The sequence below is a fragment of the Ictalurus furcatus genome, chromosome 18 (assembly GCF_023375685.1).
Source record: "Ictalurus furcatus strain D&B chromosome 18, Billie_1.0, whole genome shotgun sequence".
Classification (NCBI taxonomy): domain Eukaryota; kingdom Metazoa; phylum Chordata; class Actinopteri; order Siluriformes; family Ictaluridae; genus Ictalurus; species Ictalurus furcatus.
In genome coordinates this window covers 12,828,259-12,851,018 of record NC_071272.1, presented here as the reverse complement: position 1 = coordinate 12,851,018, position 22,760 = coordinate 12,828,259, and the positions used below count along the sequence as shown (strand labels likewise).

Here is a 22,760-nt window from a genome sequence, read left to right as displayed (position 1 = left end):
TTTGGTTTTCCCCTCATGCATTTGGAATGGCAACAAGAGAGAGAGCTTAAAAAAAAACTGTAGAATGAGGTGCTACTTGATAGACTAATCAACATGAAGCAATCAATCTTGTAGAGAAACATAATGTACATCTATGAAACTTACAGTAAGTCAGGCTGAAATACATATGGACGCATGCACACGCACACACAGGAATGATGTGAAAGCTGGCCTAATTGGATTTCTTGATTTAATGCATCAGTTTTCATTAATTAATTTTCAACCTCTAAAGCTAATCATGCTGAATGGAAAGAAGTCCTCTTCTGAATGTTTAAAATTCCTGCTTAATATGAATAATTAATGAAGTCCTTAAGCATGCATGCCAAAAGGCTAAAGCACATGTATATAAGCTTACATTCCAAGTCATAGCAGCAATGGCAGGAAAAACAGAAACAGATGAACAGTAGCTAGCTCATTTACAGCACTCATGTTTAAAGAGTAATATGTTGGATTTTTATTTTATTTATTTTCCTCATCCAGTAACCAACCCGACGGGACCAACTACAGCCCATCTGTAGCTGGGGAGAGGTCTCAATAATGCTACAAAAAAATGTGCAGCCTTGTGCAGTGATATGGGAATTCTCACACAGATGGAGAAAATTGTACCTTGAATATATGAATGAATAAAAAAAAATAAAAAAATAAAAAAACACCCCCACACACAAGGAATAATGAATGGCAATAATGAGCCGTGCCTATACATACAAGCTGTATGTAAATGCTATGGATATTTCGGAGGACAACATGGGGAAATGGACGTCATGGGAAAAAATGTCTCAGTCACCAGTTAATTGGTTAGATCATCTCCGGGACTGAAGAAGCATGGACGTAATGAAATTCAAGAAGTGAAAAAAATAAAAAATAAAATAAATCAATGCTTTCAGTTTGGCCTACACCACTGTGTCCCTGGGATTTTCCTTTTACATATCTATGAGACATCTTGTGGAAAAGAATGGGCAAGGGATCATTTTAAATGTTAAAACACCACAGACTTCTCAGGTATGAAGAATCTCAATCTCTCTCTCACACACACACATGACAGGTGAAATTCCATGACACTATACAGATCTTTGCAGAATGCTTACTTCAGGATAGAAAAATAGATCATTCTGTCACTACTAATGAATCTGTCACTAGTAATGTTTTAAGGAAATAAGCCCTTTCCTTTAAACTTTTATAAAATGTTCAATTTGACTGATGCATTTAAACATTAAGATGGTGCACACAAACTAAGCTAAGTGATTTTCACGTAGTTACTCATAGGCTATATTGATGCCACCCTCGCAATCCCATTTTCTCTGTCCCCTCCCCAAAAATCCCTCTCAGAGTCACTGTGCATGACAGTGGAGCCATTACGTAAGACTCCCATAAAATCAAATATTCAGAAGTTAAATACTCGTAGTCAAAGCCAGAGAGGAGCACACAACACTCTGATAAGAATCCCATCAACTGCAGCACATTAAATCCACTCAAGCAGCCGAGCTATTGGTGTATTAGAAACTGCAGCACTTTGATCACAGTCATAAAAAGCAATCCAGCTTCATTACACACAGACAGGGTTATAACACACCGTGACACGGCACACAAAACCCTGCACGCATACACGCAGGCAGTCATGGACCAGAGCAATGGAGGAAAGCAGCAGGCAGTAGAGCAGAGAACAAACAAAAGGATATAGTGCCAAAGTAAACCGACTTCGCCTGCGTACACAGACACGTCAATAAATCATCCGATCTCACAGCCGTGATATAGAAGCCATCATTCATCACTGACTTGGGTAGATCACACAAACCCTTGTCTCAGGCAATCACACAGGGACCACTTCTCATTTCACATTACTTAGCACGATAGTAAATTATCACTGCAATTGTGTAAAATTACTTGAATAATTATATTTGTTACTGTACTGAAGTATTATTTTGGGATATTCATGCTTTATAATTGAATATTATTAAAACTTAAAACATGGAGTCATAATTAAAAACATTTTTTAAACTTGCAGTACATTTTTCTTACCAACAGTTTTATTTAGACTTCCAAATGACTCATTAAAAAACTCAAAAGGCCTGTTCTTTTCTCATCCAGCCAATAATTGTACACTATACATAGCAATGGTCTCAGGTTATCAACCAATCATTTCCTGTTTAGCATCCACTCAAGTATCGATATTGAGCACCCCGGATCCTACCTCAGTAAAAAGTTTTAAAATGCTGCATTACACAAATACTTGTACAAAATATAAAAGGCATGAACTCCATCTAATTTGAAAACGCATGTTGAGGAGGGTTTCCCTAATTTGCTAACATTAACTGGCTGTATTTAACTACTAATTGCATCACCAGGCTATATAATTTAACCTGTTTTCTTTGCAAATGGCAGGTAAGACTAGTAGCTAACAAAATTGGCCAGGCAGGAAGTTGAGTTCTTGCTAATGGTAAATATTGGTTTTTTACTTTATATTGTACTTCTGATTAATTCATTAGTAAACTATGCAGCATATCTTACAGAGAGTGATTTTTTTTGTCAAAAATGGCATAATTGATTATTACAGTTATAGATAACTAAGAGAAGTTTGTTTCCACATGAAAATGTGAGATTACATATTTTCAGTTAAGTTATAACTTTCACTTAAGCACAATTTCATCATACTTTTTCCAACCCTGTGCATGAATGCCAAAAAATTCAAGCAATTCTCCAACGAATCCAGGTAGATTTTCACCATGGTAGATATCATTTGCTAAGTAGTTACACTCTGAACCTGCACATAGTTCAAGTAAATCAACTATGCCCTGGATGAGCCTATTGGCAAATCACAAGAAACATTGGTATTAGTGGACCACTGCATTTGTGATGACAATCTGTAACTGGAAGAACAAGGCTATGCATTGCAGAACACCTTAATGGAAGATCAAGCCTATAGAATATCAGTAGAAGTAATTCAGATGTACAAGCTAAGACTGAAAGTACCTAGCTAGCACAGTCTTAAGTGGTCAATATTTGATTGATTTAACCTAAATTCAAATGCAGCAATTTCAGTGTGGCAGGTAATTGGTAGAGATGAAACTGCTAATGTTGTGACTTATCTTCCTTGCGCAGGTCTGTGGATAAATAAATTTATCATGCCAAGTCCAGGACTACTGTGCATACCCAGAATAAAGGATCTACCACTGAAACAGCTGCATGAGAAAAAATGCATTGGCCCCAAAAAAGCAGATTCCTGTCTTATAAGCCCTTGGTCTTTCCTCTGGTTAGGCCTAGTGAATTATATCCTGCTAGGCTGCTGTCCAGGTGTGTTTGCAGGAGAGACATGGGGAATGGTCTCCATCTGCCCCTTCCATTGCGTGTGTCGGAACTTATCAGAGTCTCTAAGCACGCTCTGCGTTAATAAAGGACTGCTCTTTGTCCCACCCAATATTGACCGCCGCACTGTGGAGCTCCGTCTTGCAGACAACTACATCCTGGAGGTCGGCAGACCCGACTTTGCCAACATGACTGGATTAGTGGATCTGACCCTGTCTCGTAACACTATACATGCTCTGCGCCCACTGGCGTTTGGAGACTTGGAAAGCCTGCGGTCGCTTCACCTGGACACTAATCGGTTGACTGTAGTGGGACCACAGGATCTAACAGGCCTTCTCAACCTTCAGCATCTCTTCATAAACAACAACCAGCTTACAGATATCTCAGCTGATGCCTTTGATGACTTCCTGCTAACACTGGAAGACCTGGACCTGTCCTACAACAACCTTCGCAGGGTTCCCTGGGAAGCCATCCAGAACATGGCCAGCCTAAGCACCCTCAACTTGGATCATAACCTCATAGACCAGATTGCTGAGGGCTCTTTCAGTGAGCTCTACAAGCTCTCTCGTTTGGATATGACCTCAAACAGGCTCCAGACCCTTCCCCCTGATCCCCTGTTTTCTCGCTCACAAATTGGGGTAGTCAGCCCAACACCCTACAACGCAATCATCAGCCTGAATTTTGGTGGAAACCCTCTGCATTGTAACTGCGAGCTGTTGTGGCTGCGGAGGCTGATCCGTGAGGATGATATGGAGACCTGCGCCACACCCGCACACCTTGCTGGACGTTACTTCTGGTCCATCCCAGAGGAAGAGTTCATATGTGAGCCTCCTCTAATCACCCGCAACACCAACAAACTGTGGGTCCTAGAGGGGCAGAGGGCCATGCTTAAGTGCCGTGCAATTGGTGACCCTGAGCCAGTCATCCACTGGGTATCCCCAGATGACCGGATTGTGGCCAACTCCAGCCGCATACACTCATATTACAACGGGACCCTGGATTTTCTGGTAACACGTGCCAGAGATGATGGAGCTTATACGTGCATCGCTATCAATGCAGCTGGCGAGTCCACTGCCCAGGTGGAGTTGAAAATCATCCCACTGCCTCACAGAGGAAATGGAACAGTCCCACTTTTTAACCCCCGAGACCCTGGTACCTCAGATATGAGTCATGGAAGGGGAGGGGCTATAGGAGGGATGGTAACAGTGAGGAATGTGACTGGAGATGAAGGGGAGGATGGAACAAGCAGTAGTAGCACTGGAACTGAGCAATTGGTTGGAGTGCGGGAAGTGACCTCCAACTCTGCTCAGGTGCACTGGTTTATGGGCAGAACTTCAACACCTTACTTAGTGTGGATGTACCAGATTCAGTACAATAGCACAGCTGATGATGCCCTTGTGTACAGGTAAGAGCATATCCTTAGCAAAACTTAAAGTTGCCACAAATTACATATGACTTGCCATCACATTTCGATATATACAGACCAGTGTGAGCTGATCTAAAGTTTAAGTCACAAATAGTGATGAAAGAAGAAACAAATCGGAGAAGTGATTGTCATTTGGTTTCAGAGACACTAGAGAACATTTATAGTCTAAAGGTGGGAAAATAGAGTGAGAAGGCCTGCTGACTACAGGGAAGAAAGGATGAACTCTTAAAAGAGCACAAATTACAGAGTTTAGAATCATGCCACAACCGATCAGGCTGACTGAAATGGATTTAAATAGAGGGAGAAAGGAAAGAGAAGGCAGTGAGACAAGGCAGGACACAACAGGGAAACAGGGCTGTGGTAACCTTTTATGTTAGAGCTGTTCACAGGGGTAGAGAGATTGTCTCAGTAATTCTACACAAGAAGTTACTTCCAAGGTCAGAAACCATCACTGACGGTCTGCTTTCTGCATCCCTACCAGGGGCATGAAATGAGTTCAATCCCAGCCTCAATTTTCTTCATTTATTCTCTCAGCCAGCCAACCCTACCTCCTCACAGGATCTCTCAGGTTCCAGCTCATCACATTCGAAAACACTGTTAGGGTGGTCAAAATAAACCAAACCGCATTTGTACCCACATATAGTCTGCACCAGCATACAGGTCACCCACACTTGTGCCTGCATTGCACTGGAGATGTATGAAAACACTAAAACAGCATGCATAAAATATATTTTAAATAGGTTTGCCATTAGAAGGCACTATGACATAATGGCTGGAAATGGAACTACTACAGATCAATATGCAGTTTGTGTCCTATAATGGGAATCAATAATGCACAGTGAGAGGGAGGGGACCAAGTCAGTGTGACACAGAAATAAATATATGGAGAGGGGGGGTTGAATGCAGAAAGGAAAGATAGAAGTGAGGTGAGATAAATCTCAGAGGTTTCTCTTTTTTCCATCAGTTGCTCAGTGATGAAAGGCAGAGTGGGAGGGAAGGACAATAGCACTCATAATAGGTTACTAATACATAACTTGCAAACATTCTCAGTCTAAACACCCAAAGCCAGTCTGAGCAAGTGGAAAACATCTATGACACTACCTGCATTTAACAAACAAAATGTGTCTAGTAGATGCCTCTGATTTTATTAAATTATATTCAAAATATTTAGAAATGTACAAACCTAAATGGTGTCACCCAGATATTTGACTGACATATGAAGGCAAAGGATGTAAATCAGAATAAACACATTACATGCAGAAAGCATCCAATCAGTTTCGCTTCAGCAGCTCAAGGACTTATGTAATTCATAGCAAGACAATATACACTACCAGTCAAAAGTTTAGACACACTCAATCTTTATTTTTATCCCCCCCCCCCCCCCACCATTTTAGAATAATAAAGTCATCAAAACTCTGGAATAACAAATGGAACCCTAAGAATTATGTTGCGATTAAAGAAAGAAAGGAAAAAAAAACACAAATAATTTAGTATTTTAGCATCTTCAAAGTAGACACCCTTTTTGCCTAGAATTTCCAGAAATGTGTTCTTGGCATTTTCTAAACCAATTTCTTGAGGAATCCCCCTGAGATGCTTTTTAAACCATATTAAAGGAGTTCCCACCTATGCTGGACACTTATGGCTGCTTTTTGGAATATTATGCTCCATATTACAAAAAATATTTTTTGTAAATAAAATGTTATTCATTTCTTTCATTAGAAAACTATGTTGGCACAATTACATTTTTGTCTACATCACCGATTTCAAACATTTAATCATACACCTTCAAATCAAAAGGTTTTTAAGATCATGAGAAACATTTCAGTCAAGTGTCTCCAAACCTTTGACTGGTAGTGTACATTATGATTCTGTAACAGATGCATCACATTATGAAATACTCCAAATATGAATATGAAAAAAGTCCTTTTTCCTCAAAACAAACCTTCTAGATTATCACTTATCCTAGGATGAAACATTTCTATGCTTATGGGAGTGGCCTCTTCCAAGATGGCAATGTCACCATCCACACAGCACAAGGGAAAAGTAATGGTTTGATGAGTATGAATGATGTAGTCAAGTGCAATGGCCTTCAGTCACCAGATCTCAATGCAACCTAACACTTATGGGAGATTTTTGACTGCCTAATAAGCCGAATTCACACCAGAACACACAAGCTTCGAATAAAGACATCAGGTCATCCAAATCAGACACCCCCTCAGATTCATTTCCTTATGCACCACAGGCAGGAGAACAAGCAGCAGTGTATGTTCAATTTTAATCTGCTGTAATCTCTAGCATTCGATATTTCGGTTATGAGTAGGTAAATATACTTCTGGCTATTTTTTTGTTTTGAGAGAGATGTTTAATAATTAATAGAATAAGCCTAGTTTGAGAGCTACCAAATCCCCCACTGGCTGCAACACCGCGCTCTCAGCCAAGCCGATCAAATGCTCACCGTTTAGTAATTGCACCTCACCTGTTGCTCATTACTTCGAGTTTCTTGTATATAAACCCCCCAGTTTGTAACTCAAATTGTTAAACTGGATTATATAACAAGAAGAGGAAATCTGCTTAATACTCCAAAATAGAAGGTGCACAGTGTATAGAAAGTGAGGTTTTGTAACTTCAAATGAGTTTACACTTCAATCATTGGGCGGGGCGGGGGTTGGGGGGGGGGGGGTTTGACATACCTTGACATGACTCTTCTAGTGTGATCTGGACAATTGAGCAAATATCTTTTGGAAAAAATGGCATTCATCCCCAACCCCCTCCCCCAGGACAGTTCTATGCATTCCCATAAGAATAGAATCATAAGAGACATAATAAATGCAGTGTAGCATGACTTTGCATAGAAATACTAAATTTATTCAATGATCATACAATCCTTCTTACCAGGGATCAAAGGAAGAGCAGCAAATGCAATTAATCCAACAAAGGCAGTTTGGCATAGCTAGGGAAGGAGGGACAAAAAGGGGAGAGAGTAGACTGAAGCCAGCACAGAGGAGATTAAAATTTGCTCAAGGCCTTTATGCAATAGCTGAAAATTACCTCCCAATGGCAAATGCATGATTCTTGTTTAGCCATGACGGGCATATTCTTAAATGGTATTGTACAGCCACTGATGCAGTGATGCATTAAGGTTTAAGCAGGACACAGACGTGATCATTTCAAAATAGTAACTAATGCAGGAGAGGGAAGGCAGAAGAACATGGGTTCAGAGTCATTGCAAAAATGCATCACTGCTCGTCACACTGCCTATTTTCTGGTATCTGTGCGTTCCTTTGAATTTCCATTTTCACAATGTTGCAGTATATTGACTTAGGCAATTTCCACTACAAAAGCACAGCTCTAGTAACTACTTTCTTTCTCAGACAAGCTCCACTCCTCATTAGCACACTTGTGTTGCTCTTTATTGTATAATATTTCATTCATCTTTGGCTTTAGCTTGGCAAGGCCCTAATTCTCAGGCACGTATATGACATCAATTGTATCTTCTCTTTATTCTTTTTTTTGCAGAATTCTGCCACCTACCAGTAGTAGTTTCATGCTGAAAAATCTAGTCTCAAGCGCAGACTTCAGCCTGTGTGTTTTGGCCATCTTTGACGACGGCATCTCCACCTTGGCCACCACGAAAGTGTTGGGTTGCACCCAGTTCAGCACTAAAGAGGATTATCCAGAATGCCGCTCTCTGCAGGCTCACTTCCTCGGTGGCACGCTGACAGTGATGGTAGGTGGGGTGGTGGTGGTAACATTGCTGGTCTTCACCGTGGCTATGATGATGAGACACAGAGTGTGCGGTGATTGTCAAGACCATGTCGGGCAGTCAGGAGAGTTCCTGCCAGCCAAAGGGGTGGATGTTTACGCTCAGACTAACGGAAATAACAGCATGATGATGGTGGCGTTGCCAAACAGGTTGTTGGCCCAGCAAACAAGTGCAGTTCAGGCCAAAGCCAAACATAAGGAGCACATGCTGGTCAAACTGAGCAACGAGCCCCACTGCAGTCAGGGCTCAGACATGGACGTGGTGAGGCACAAGCCCAATGCCTCTTTCATACCAGAGAGTGATAAAGTGACATTCTACTACTCCCCAGCCAAAAGTGCACACACTTTGCCCCACCCGGCACATAAAGCTATGATGCATGACAGCAAGCTGAAGCTGCGGCGGTCTCTAGAAAGAGAAAATGACAAAGACATGATGCAAGGTGTAAAACAATCTTTAGCCTCACTGGCCCTCACTCAGACAGGGCAGGTGGGAGAGGAAAGGAGTTCAAATTGGCCTGGAGAGAGGTGTGTTCTAGGGACCAGACGCAGCTGCTCTTTTGATGCAGGTGACATCGCCACCACCACATGTTACAGCTACGCCAAGCGGCTGAGTGTCATCTGGACCCGCCGCAGTCAGTCGCTGCACAGCATGCTGGTCCATTGCGCGTCCACCACCAGCACTTCCAGCACAGTGAGCGAGCAGTATAGCCACGTACTGGTGCATGGATATTTGCACGCATATGCCTCCAACAACTCAAACTCCAACTCAAATTCAAACTGTAGCATGGACGCCAATCCAGGAGACCTGGAGGAAAGCGTGGTGTAATGACTGATGTAAGAAAAGCAAGACTGAAAGATTAAGCTGGTGGAAAACTATGTTCAGCATGTGCCAAGCTAATAAATGTGCCACCCAAAACACAGAAAAAGTCAATGTTCTCATGCAATGGAAGGAAGGAAAGCAAAAAAACCTTTAAAAAAATTTTAATAAATATATAAAATGTTATTGGGGGGGGGGGGGGGGTGCAATGAGTTCCGTACATTACACAAAGTCTACTGTATACTTTGTTGGGTGTTAATTTTTAATCTCCAGGAGGCCAAATAAAATAAAATTAAGACAAAAAAAAAAAAAAACACACCCCCAGAGGAGGCAGAATTTGGTAGAAAAATTATTTTCAAAAACACCTGTCATGAGGCCCCAAGCATATGGGATTACAACCTGGAGCTTCTGTTTCAACAAGATTAATTAACTAATTAATACATTATTCAATAAATCAGCCACTACCCTATACCAGTGCAACTGCTTCTGAACACAAATGCGCCAGGAAGAATATCCGAAACACAAACCATAAAGTTAGAAAGAAAGCACATTATCCACTAAAACATTCTGCAGTAAGTGAAAGGGTTGTGAATGAATATAAGGTTTTAATTTTTTTTTTTTAATGATCATGTTAATACTGAATTTGTACTGGAAATGCAGTATTAATAACTATGAACACTTAAAAAGGATGTGTTTATTTGTCTACCATCATACATCAATAGTTCCACCAGTCTGACTTACAATCTGGAGTGTTCCCATCTGGTATTTTCCTTCAGAATTTAAAAAAAAAAAAAAAAAAAAAAAAAAAAAAAATTATTAAATAAAATTGTGTCAAACTGACATTCTGCATTATGGAATAAAGCTGCTATTTTTGAAGAGATGAATCCTTCATGATAGGAACTTTGCTTAAAAAGTGAGCTTTTTAACCTTAATGAAGTGGAAAATACCTCACACGACACATGGAATCTCATATGACTACATGACAGCTGGTTATTGTTATGAGATTTCTAAACTTTCCGCTGCTAATGTGCTAACATAATTACACTGGAGGCAAATTTATTTAGTAGAATTCATGCTGACACAGATTGAATAATCTACAAAGTAATAAAAGTCTTAAGATCTCAAAGAGGAATAGAAAGGAAGACAAATACTGCAAAGCTGTAGGCAAATAGGGAAGCGTGCATTTGTAGCATTGTACATGAAGACTTCACAACAATTCCTGAAAAACATTTGTCTGTCTACGTGCCTTCGTGAATTCAGATTCAGACCATCAGTTGTGGATGTCATTTCCCCCCCCACCCCCCATAAAATATACTACATGACAAATGAGGCACAAGATAAGTCTATAAAAATGGAGGCTTTTGATATAGTTGATAGAACTGTTTAAATATCTTCACAAAATTTTTATTTTTATTTTATTTATTTTTATTTTTAAATTTCACCTCACACCTCCAGTGTCCCCAGTTCACAATCCTGAGCTCAGGTTCCTGTCTGTGTACGTTCTCCCCATGTCAATGTGGACTTCCTCTTGGTTCTCTGGTTTTTTTCCACTTCCCAAAAACATGGTAGGTAAAATGGCTACACTAAATGATCCTTAGGTGTGAATGCGTATACAAACGTGTATTGCCCCCAGCATTCCTGGTATTGTCTGGATCCACCACAACCAGGAAAAAGCAAATGAAAGGCATCATTCAATAAAAAAATAATAATAAATTTAAAATAAAATAAAAAATAAATAAATAAATAAATAAAAAAAAGAGAGTGTCATGGTCAGTCATGTGCGCTTTTATCATAGCCCATTCTGCATTTACAATGTAAACAATTTTACTCCCGGAATACTCAAACATAAATTTTGCACTATAATTACGATGGTTCTAAAAGCCAGCATCATGTAGGGTGTTATGAATGCTTGTGTTACCTCCCAAAGTGTTGCTGCAAATACTTTATTAGTGCTAAAACTATCCAGGGAGGGAAGCACAAACGTCAAAGTGAAAGAACAAATGCTCGTTAAAAGTCCACATAAAGCCTCAGTCATCACTCATGGCTTTATTGCCAAGTCTTTGTTATTTCCAGCCATATTTCTCCACCCCCCCGTTGGGCAGATAAAGAATATGGTTTTGGACAGAAAAAGACAGACTTATGGTGAGAATGTTTGTGGAATAGAAAAAAGAAAGGGGTTGAGAAATGCTTAGAGATGGATGGCATGGATAAGGAAGGGAGGGATAAAGATTGGGGTGTGGAATAGTAATGGAATGATCTTTTGGTGCTGCAGGAGGCCGCTGCTGTAACCAGGTTAGAGGCCTCTTTATATCTTGGTGTGTGGTGCGCATACGCCTAGGATGTACACACAGGATGTAGGCTTGTGCAATAGCAATTTTCCCTGATCGCAACACACCGTTAAACAAATCTTTACCGATAAAAGAGATACAGTCAGGACACTAAAGATTCTAACAAACTGGCATATCTGGGCATGACGAGTTCTCTTTTGTACAAGACCATTATTTTCCAACTTTGTTTCATTTCGTTTCCAGCATTCGCTACTGGTGGTACTCCCACTACTAAAAGCCACAAACAAAGTTTATGTGCAGCTATATTAACCATGATTTGGCAAAATGCAGCTAGCTCATCCTAAGTTGAGTACACCCATGAGTACATCTTGAGGTTGTACACTGTGAGGAGTATTTTAACAAGTGATTTTATAGTAAATGCAAAACTAACATCTATTTTTAAAGAGTTAATTCATCAAGTTGCGAAAGAAGCGCTCACCCTATTATCAGGTGATCTTCAGATCAGATCCCAAAATCTGTGGCTGGGAGCCAAGGAAGCAAACCTGGCCATGCTCTCTGGGTCGAAGGAACAGCATAGTCTCTCCCCTGTCAATTAAAGTGACACTACCCAATCACAGCCATCTGCAAGCTCATAAATAGAAGAGGATGGATAGGGTTTTCCTCCAAGTGTGTTACACTGCCCTTTAAAGCAGCAGTTCAAAAAGATACTTTTGGCTGGTTTCATGGGTCTCAAACGAAGCAAATGTTAGCCTTGACACTCTGGTTTGAAGCTGCTGAATGATTGGGGGGATCTGGTTGGTGGGTGGGAACTAGTAGGTGACCAAATATGTGGAGAAAAATGGCAGGAAATCAGAGAGTAAATTCAATAGTCAGGAGGTCATCATGGCAACACAAAAGCCTAGGCTGAAGGCAACAAGGACAGGAAAGTGTGAAAGCAAGTATGAATGCTTGTGCTACAGATGCAGGATGTGTAGTCAATCACAAGCGTTTGAATGTATTTTGGAGTGTGGCGTTGTGATGAACACTGAATTCTGCCAAAAATCACTCAACATACCTTTAAGCCTCACCGATAGACATTCTCACAGTGAGAGGATCACGTATGCAGGACGACAGGCACCAGCTATGCAGACAGAGACAGTTTGTTCTCTCTGTGAGAACTCTGCTGCAGCTGCACCCACTGTAGCTCTCTCTTTCTCTGGCTATTGACAGAGCTCTAGATAGCTCTTCAAACACACCATCAGCAATCCAGTCTCAACTTCAACATCTCCAACTGCGCTTTGTCTCAAATTCCAGACCTGCTCTACATACGGGCTCCTCACAAAAACTACACTAATGAGAGCATACTTCCCTCCACTGACACGCATTGTTCATGCCATGACGCCAAGCACAAAAGGCTCGACTTGTGCCTTTCAGATGTCAAACTATATGCTCTACAGTGAACAGCTACATGCGCCACACCTGTGAGAAAAGATAAAGATCTTGCGTGCTGCTCTTTGGCACTCGGTAGACTTGAGTGCAGAGCATGCTGAGCTAATTGGGACACCTGGAGCACATTGTTCAGCTAAGATTAATGTAATGTCCAGAATTGAAAAGAAAAAAAAAAAAAAAAAAAAAAAGGTGAACCATGTAATAAAGTTCTTGTAATAGAGTTCTTGTCCTGTCCACATCCCTCTCTCACCTCCTTTAGTAATCCTGTGTCTCAGTCATACTGAAGGCGGAGGACAGGCTGAGCAGATGTTTTTAGACATCTCTCAGGCAGAAGGGTCATCATGTACCCATTCTGCCTCCAATTTAAGCCGAGTGAGAAGAGAGAGGAGGTAAAGTGTACAGGAGAGGAATAGAAGACAGCTTTAAGAAGCAAATCACATTCATATTGTAAGCCTTCCCCAGCCAGATGAGAATTACCCAACCACCTTTGCTTTTTCTTTTTTCTCTATTTTTTTTCCCTCCCAGTTATCTCTGAGGTTAGTTGGGTCAGCCTCCTCCCAACAAGGACAAGTGTTTGCAATACAATGATATCATTTCCCACGGCCTCTTTTTCCTTTCAAGCAGGAAAGAGAAACAGGACAGTTGAGATCTCTTAGTCAGAGGGATGCACAAGTCTTTGCGAAGGCTCACATCGCAATACTGATAAAAGCTTCCAGCTGACAGAAGATACTATTGACCGCATAAACCACAGAGTTGGAGAACAATCCCGCCCCAGAACCAAAGCTAAATCAATGCAATAGAAAGTCAAAGCACTCGCCCACATTTGAACGTGCAGTACAGCAGCAAGAAAGCCCAAACGGACCCCAAATCTGTGTCCGCCGCTTTTCCGGGAAAAAGGTTTATCGATTAAATAGCACATCCTTGTTTAACGAGGTCAGCCTGACTGAAGAGAGCAGCTCAGTTACACTCCCCATCCTCAGCAGGAAGCTTCTAACAGGCACCAGAATACAGCAGCAATGCAGACGAGCACAACCTTGCACCTCTGTGAAAATATAACATTTATTATCTTAAGAATGACTGCTAAGGGACCAATTCCTCTTACAGTAGAAAAATTCCAAACCTCCCTAGGGCAATAAGAGGGCATATTTAAGTCTGCTTCTTTATTCAATTTCACATATTCACTTCAGAGGGTGATTGGGTTAGTTTTCCTCCTCTGCTCTTTTTTGCTCACTCTTCCACCCTCCCTCCAATTTTTTTTTTGTAGATGATCAGTCTCAGCTGCTTCTCCATCACTGTCTGATAGCTCTTCTACTGCAGCGATTCTCTTCAGTGCATCTCTCTTTCCATTCCCATAGTTTCCATTTAAATCCAATATGGCCTCTGGGCACACAGCATGGCACACTTTTCTGACAGTGATGTGCAACACCTTGGTATCATGCAATAACAGTGTCCCTCTTGGACAGAAGGAAAGTCTGGAAAAAAGGCAAAAGTGGACAGAAAGAACAAGTGCATATCAGAGCATGAGAGCAGGCAGAAATGTGAGACGAGTGCTGCAGTAGTAAGCGGCTCAGGCGTGAAATCCCTCAGATCAACATAGCTTGAGTCTTTGAAGCAGGCAAAACTACACCAAAGATAAGAACATGAGAGGAAATATTCATGCATTTATTAAACTGTTTATCACTCATCAGGGAGCTGTGAAGAGTCAAAGCTCCCAGTGTCTCTCTTTTTTTGGGATGGACAGCTTTTAGAATTTCAAAAGCCTCTTGCTGAAAATCCAAACCTTAACACCCATCCACAACCTCCTCTGGTCTATTTTGAAAGTCAGTCACACATTTTGGAATCGTTCAGTCATGAATCTCGTCTTCAAAGTCTCTACCAAAATCCTTCAGGCAGGACAGGGCTAGGCTTGTTCATGCATGTCGCTCGGGACGATTGCACGACTCATTCGCAAAAATGCACCCAATATATTTTATGTGAGATATTTTCAGAGCACGGCAGTCCTACAGTATGTGAAATAAGAGCAAGTGCAGAAGACATCCCATCACTACACTTTGGGTCAACACGGTCAAAAAATGTGTGAAAGTCTGTATGTACACAAAGATTTGAAACCAAAACTGCAGAAAGGTTGGAAATAAGCAGTCGAGAAAACTGCGATGGTAGCTGCTATACCATAGGAGTCTTAACTAATGGATAATTAGCCATGTTTATACTGGGAGACACATGACGGGGGGTAGACTCGTACCCAGATCAAGCCTAAATCGAAAGTGCATTGAATAGTATTATCCATCCATCCACTTTCTGTAGCACTTATCCTACACAAGATCGCAGGGAGCCTATACCAGAGGACTCTGGGCACAAGGCAGGGGACACCCTGGACAGGGTGCCTACCCATCGCAGGGCACAGGTGCACACACACTACAGACAATTTGGACACGCCAATCAGCCTACAGCGCATGTCTTTGGATTGGGGGAAGAAACCGGAGTACCCAGAGGAACCCCCTGAAGCATGGGGAGAACATGCAAGCACGACCCATGGAGGGTGGAATCAAGCCCCAAACCCAGGATGCGAGAGGCAAACATGCTAACCACAAAGCCACCATGCTCTCCACCCATTATCATTATTATCATGGGCGGCTGTGGCTCAGGTGGTAGAGCAGGTTGTCCACTAATCACAGGGTTGGTGTTGATGTTTATGTTTGGGTGTTTTTGTCCTTGGGCAAGACACTGAACCCCAAGTTGCTCCTGATGGGAAGTTAGCGCCTTGCGTGGCAGCTCTGCTACCATTGGTGTGGGAATGAGAACCAATGTAAAGCGCTTTGTAGAACTGCTAAAGTTAAAAAAGCACTACATAAGTGCAGACCACTTACCATATCATCAGTAGTAATAGTAGTAGTACACTTGTGCCATTGCACAGCTTGCAAATTCTGCAGATGCACACCCCTACTTCTGCAAATGGACTAACCTTGCACATACTCCTAATTGTACCTTATATTCAGTTGTACTGTTCTGGTGCAGACTCCACTCATTTCAATGGCTCAAAATTCACTACCTACCACTGTATTGTCTTCACTTTAATCTATGTCTTAAGATTCATTTACACACACCATGCCATTAGCAATATTTTCCATTCCTTATGCTACATTTGCACTGTTGATACCATGCCATTTGCATGTCACTTTGCTGCCACCCTACCTCGCTGTCTCGTTTGCCCTGCATACTTAATGCCACTTGCTGTTTTACTAACTGCATCTTGTTGGCTTTGTCCTTGTACTCCTCTCAATGACAAAGTTGAAACTAATCTAATAGATGTAGTAGTCATCAGAAGGGCAGTTATCAATGTCATATGATGCAAAACTGAATGACTTGTGATGGGCTACTTTGAACGACAACAATTCTGGGAAGTTCTTTTCATCACTGGCCAATATCGACAATTGGCAATGACTAATGTCATGCAGGAATAAACAAGCTAGCTAGCTAACACAGAAGCCAAATACTCCCGGGTGCCTGGAAAGCAAACACTGGTCAAGTTTATTATTTTTATTTTACTTATATTTAAAATATTAAAGATATTCATAATTTATACAATCCCAATAACAGTGGATTTCTTCAGTTTGTTTTTATCTACCATTAGTTAATGATCTTGAATTCGTAATTCTAGCATACTTAAGTAGCCCCCTAATACTTTTTTTTTGTAGCTTGCTAGATGAAAAATGTTGCTTAGATGCGGGTCTCTTATGCCTGACGTAGAACCTCCTCAAGCCATACACAGATAAGCCATATTATGTCATTTTCTATGGATGCTGATGTATTTTTCCCTCCCTTAGATTGGCACCCCAATAAAGCCAGACCTTTATAGGATGGTCATCTATAGGATGACCAAATTAGACCTTTATACTGGCTGATCCCACTTTCATTTTCCAGCATGGAAAACCAGCTAAAACCCAAGATTAATACTTTCTCACCCCCCAGCTGACACACTGCAAAAGCCATTTAAAAGATGTTGCAGTGAGGAATCACTACTTGACAGTATTTTCTCCTAGCTAATGATGAGCATAAATAAATAAATAAATAACTGAATAAACCTGCTCAAATTCCTTGACTTAAATTAGCACAAAAAGCAGAAAACTGCCATTACACAAGGCAAAATCAGTGCGACAGAAATGCTCAGCATTGAATCGATCATCTAATACCTGACCTAGTTTCTCTCTCTCTCCCCCCCCCATCTCCCCTCTCTATCAGTCTCATTTGTTTAATTGCTCTCCCTCTGAGCTATGCTGCCTATTCCCTGAACAGCAAAGCCTCACTGGTGATGCCAACACACCACAGTTTGCTCATTATACCTCAGAGGATTGCGCAGGACTTAACTCGGCCCTGGTATTTGAACAGGTAATTTAATCTCCTGCGACGGCGAGGTACTAAATAAATTGGCCTAATAAAGATGCCTAATAAAAAAATTCACAGGAGCAACTCAAGCACCTTGGAGCAGTGGTAGACACTTCTCAGCTTTTGAGATTAAGAGCACAAGAGGGAAAAACAGAGACAGGAAAGGACAGCATGGAATAAACTGAGTAAACATGAAGAGAGAAGGACAATGGTTTACGCAGAGGAAGGGTAAGAGAAGAAAGTATCCATGATGTTTACCATCATGTTCCATGTACATCCATGACAAGGTGGGGCGCAGGGTGAGGGTCAAGTCCCTCTTCTGCCCTGTGTGTGTGGAGTTTGCATGTTCTTCAGGTACTCCAGTTTCCTCCCCTAGTCCAAATATGTGCATTGTAGGCTGATTGGCAGTTATAAATTGTCCATAGTGTGGGAATGGGTGTGTAAGTGTGTGCGCGCAATTGTGCCCTGCGATGGGTTAACACCCAGTGCAGGATGTTCCCCACCTTGTGCACAGAGTCTCCTGGGATTGGCTCCAGGTTCCCCATGACCCTGTGTAGGATAAAGGGAATGGATGGATGATGGAATGACCCATGACATGGTGAAGGAATTTCAGTGACCGCTCAACAAGAATGGAGAATCTCTCAATCCCAGGCAAATTAGCTACTGTAAAAGAGACTAATCCAAACGATTGGCTAGGACCAATCCTACAGCGCAAGTGGTCCATCGTTTCTTCACGTCCCCAATTGCAACTTTAGTTCCTTCTTGCAATTAATTTGCATTTACTGTCTGACACCAACATGGAAGAAAATCTTATAACCGTGGTTTCATTTAATCCTGTCCTTACAACCTGTAATTAAATGTATACATAGACTTCCATCCATCGATCCATTTTCCGTACCATTATCCTATACAGTGTCACAGAGGAGCCTGGAGGAGGAGCCTGGAGCCTATCCCATGGAACTGAGGACAGGGACACCTGGACAGGGTGCCAACCCATCGAAGGGTAACTATATCAAGAAAAAAGTAAAGCTTGGAAGAAGGTACCAGAGATCACTGGTGTTTCTGGTGAGTGTATGTAGCTAATATAATTAGCTTGCTAACAAAACCAGGACAAACCGAGCAAACCCATTTTTACTGTTTCTGATTGGAACTATGGAAAACACTGGACAGTACACATCAAGAAGCGACAGCAGCGTCGGGCATTACAAGTTGATATGTTCGAGCACAATGCTCGAGAGTAAATTTAGCACTTAGGTAGACACGAGTGGTAGTTCATTATCGAATTGCAGTGCCATCTTCTCAGTGATTTCCAAGCTGCCACATTCCAAGTCCTCCTTGAATAATTGGCAGATCAGGCCACGACAGGTTCAAACCAGAAGACCACAAATCACGTTTCTCTAATAGCTGCCACAGTTCATTAACACCATGGAGAAAACACTAACAGCAGTAGCAACACCTGATTCGCATTTCATTCAGCATTTGGTTGTATGGGAAGAGATATAAACCAGCCAGATCTTCCACAGTATTCCATGAGAATGTTATCAGATACTGCTACTGAAGATTCCTGTGCTGCATAGTCAAGTAGAAAAGTAACCAAGACAGGTTCCAGTTGTTATGCCTCTAGAGTTTGATACTTCAGTGTTGTAACACACCAGACTATTCATTTATATAATTGTGTTTTGGAGTGCTGGTGTATTTTAAAAAGGGGAGATTTTTCATTAAGGGGACTGATCTCGATCATTATTTAAAATGGTCAGGCTGTGTTGCATAAGGACCTCCAGCCATATTCAATACACTACAGTTCTACTGCCTATTGAAGCACAGCACCCAGCTCAGCAGGCTTGGAGCTCATGGTGGAAAATAAACAATGCACTGAGATGTGAGCAGAACAGAAGTTTAAAAAAAAAAAAAAAACAAGGAATAAGTGGAAAGAAGAAAGAGGCAGAAACTAGAAGTTGTGTGTGGTCAGAATAGAGAGATTTCTCATCCTAAACAAAACTGGAAAGGGTCAGTTTTTTTTGTTTTTACTCGATGTTTGACTGAGCAAGCAAAGAAAGGTGTGCGTGTGCACACACAAAGAGTAAAGATCAAGAGAGACCTAGACAGACAGAATATGATATAGTGACAAAATACAAAGTCCATAATAAAGTGGAACATTAAAGGGTTCCCTGACTCTACACCTTGACGCTCAGCTGTACCGTAACACAGCTGCTCTCACTCCCCCACTCGACACCTCATTCAGACTCAGACACACATACTCCTTTATCAAAGGAGGCGTTCAGTCAATTTTTAAGCCAGAGCTGGCAAAAACAAAAAACAGATTCGCTAAACAGAGGATGCACAAAACCCTACATCCATTACATAAAAACACATTTAATTCCAGCTGATTGATGGAAAAGATAACCTAAAAAAAGCCCTCTGATCTCACCTCCCCAGTACTTCAGCAGAAATAGCTGTGGTATACAACCAGTGCATTCAATTTATAGCCATCACTGGGCTGTCTGGTAAACATAGAACATGTGTGTGTGAATATATGTGTTTGTGGGTGTGTGTGTGGGTGTAGACTACAGCCTAGCATGACTCATGCTGTATAATTAGACTCCAAGTTTGAACTCTCATCTTCAAAAAGTAGAGAAATTTCAAGCTCTGCTTCAGAATGCAGGACAGGGAAATTGATAAAAATGTGACATGACCATACTTTTTTTTTTTTTTTTAAAGGAAGAGACAGGTTTCCTAACTAGCTGCATAAGCATGACATTTAACAAACAGAACTCTGTGCAAACATCTACACTAGTCACTTTTAATCACTCGCTGCTCAGCTCTTTCTCCCTGCATCCCGTCACTCCGTCCCCTCCCTCATGAGACACGCTGACACTTTCAGCACTTTGGGCCGTGCATCCCTTCCTGACTAAGGCATTAGCACTGTAATCATATTTAACTGTTTTACGCTAAACGTGCATGCTGTTCTCAGAACTGCTGCTTCAGCGCTTTTGCTTCAGCAAAGACCTCAGCTGAGGAATTCTGCTTTAATAGTCTTGCTGAACTCAGGTGCTTCCTGCTTTATTGCTGCAGACCCACGAGGGGAATTTAGGTTAGCTGATTAACCCTTAAAGCTGAACGTTGAGCTCTTACCTTGACCCCACGCACGCGGAACTCTGCGAGGGCCCGACTCATTTTGGCAGCAGCGGCAGGAAGGTCCTTACCACTGGCAATGACTTTAACCAGGAGAGAATCATAGTGTGGGGAGATCACGGCACCCTGGAAAGCAGAAGCACTGTCTAGCCGAATGCCCATCCCTTCTCCGCTGCGAAAAACCTGCATAGACACAGAGACAGAGAGAGAGATAAGGTGTGAGATTAAATTAATGTTACTTACAGAACCTTTAACCCATAACATGTGTCCTCCTTCTGAGGTTGCAATAAACACCATGATTACAACTACTATTTTTTTTTATTCTTCATCATGGGATTTTGTGGAACTGAACCCAAGACCACAAATGGTCTTAATACAAATAAATAAATAAAGTTAAAAAGACATGAAGCAACGCTGGGACCGATTTCTTTCTAGCCCAGATTGTGGATGCATGCAGTGACATATCAAGCCTCCCAGACTGTGTGTGCATTTGGGCTGATATTTTTCAGCTCATGTTGCTGACACATCAGGAGCACGTCATCAGCAGCGATTAAGAAGGTGGGTTATTTACTCTTTCCACCAATGTTTTTTCGAAATGCCTTTGAAGGAGAAACCAAAAGTAGACTGAGCGCGCACAGTACAAACTCTACAAAAGGTGACCGAACCAGAACCAAATGTACACTATATGGCCAAATGTATGTGGATACCTGACAATCATACCCACACATGAGCCTTCCACAAAACAGCCACAAAACTGGGAGAAAAACAATCGTATAGAATGTCTTTGTATGCTGTAGCATGAAAATTTCCTGACCCAAGCGTCCCAAACCAGTTCCAACATGACAACACCCCTGTGCACAAAGCTTGGTCTATGCAGACATGGTTTGAAAAAGCTGATGTGGAAGAAAATGAGTGGCCTGCATAGAGCCCTGACCTGGAACGCAGACTACATTATTGGCTTTCTCGCCTGACCACACCAATACTTGTGGCTGAATGGGCAAATCTCCAAAGCAACATTCCAAACCTCATGGAAAGTCTTCCCAGAAGAGTGGAGGTTATTATAACAGCAAAGGTGGACCAATTCCATATTAACACCCATGGTTTTGGAGTGAAATATCCAACAAGCCCATATTGGTTTAATGGGTCAGGTGACCACATAGTTTTGGCCATATAGTGTATTTATACAAATAAACAACAAAACAGAACAACTTTTCTGTTTACTGTGTCAGGTAATTAAAGCAAATGTGGCATGAACCCAGTAGAGCATTATGGTGAAACAGTGGTTCTAGCTAATCAGGCTACATCAAACATACTTGTTTTATTGTTCTTCACAGCACTGAAGTAAAACTATTTTGACTTTTTTTTTTTTTTAAGTAGTTGTCTTACTGGAGAGAGGATTTGGGACAACTGGATTTGACCTATCAATGATCAGCATCATTGTTAACTTCCCCCCCCCCGCATATCCTTGTCCAGTATATTTGGTACTCCAGGAAGAATAGTAACCAAAATCAGGACAGGGATATAATAATGGTACAGTCAAAGAACAGAAATAACGACAGTGTGCGATCATCGATTTGTTACTGCATGTTCTGCGCTACCTAGTGTAAATTATCATCACCATCACTGTTAAGATAAATAGTACCGAGCAGGAATCAGTCAGCTTCAAAGAAGTTACAAGCTCACAAAGATGGCACATACACTTCCAATTACGCTTTATTTAAAAAGAGACCGTGGTGAGAACTTGCTAGTTTCTGGGATTTCTGATTGGGGTTTTTCAAAAATCAAACTGAACATAGAGCACTTTCCCGAGATGATGTTATTCTATGTCAGGAAAAAAAACAAAACAAATTGGCCACACACCCCCACCACCCAAGTGTGGTCATCGTTTGCAGTTGCGCGCTTTGGCGAAACCCTGGGCGAAAATCGAGTCGGAGTGCTGATAGCGATGTGTATGAGAATAAAGTGACTGTGATGGTGAGGAGGAATGTGAGATATAGAGAAGGAGAGAAAACAGGAAGAGATACAAAAATAAAATAAATAATTCACTCCATCATTTATAGTGGTTACATTTGCTTAACCACTGTTTTTGCTTCTTTTATGAGATAAGAGATTAAAGCTACTCCACTACACAGTCAAGTTATTTCCTACCACTTATAGGATTAACTGTCAGTGTAAGACTTAAGCC

General features: G+C 41.4%; 2 protein-coding genes across 2 annotated transcripts in view; one reads left to right on the top strand and one right to left on the bottom strand.

Annotated features, from left to right (window-relative positions):
- The window catches only part of lrfn4a (leucine rich repeat and fibronectin type III domain containing 4a), a 9,621-nt gene extending 96 nt beyond the window's left edge, over nt 1-9,525 (top strand). Inside the window, exons 2-4 of the mRNA XM_053648816.1 lie at nt 520-1,038; nt 3,136-4,744; nt 8,282-9,525. Coding sequence (XP_053504791.1) covers nt 3,159-4,744; nt 8,282-9,353 — 2,658 coding nt within the window. The 5' untranslated portion in view covers nt 520-1,038; nt 3,136-3,158 and the 3' untranslated portion in view covers nt 9,354-9,525. The remainder of the gene's footprint in view (nt 1-519; nt 1,039-3,135; nt 4,745-8,281) is intronic.
- pcxa (pyruvate carboxylase a) overlaps nt 1-22,760 on the bottom strand; it is a 173,017-nt gene that overhangs the window by 44,172 nt on the left and 106,085 nt on the right. Inside the window, exon 10 of the mRNA XM_053648815.1 lies at nt 20,576-20,758. Within this exon, the coding sequence (XP_053504790.1) occupies nt 20,576-20,758 (183 nt within the window). The remainder of the gene's footprint in view (nt 1-20,575; nt 20,759-22,760) is intronic.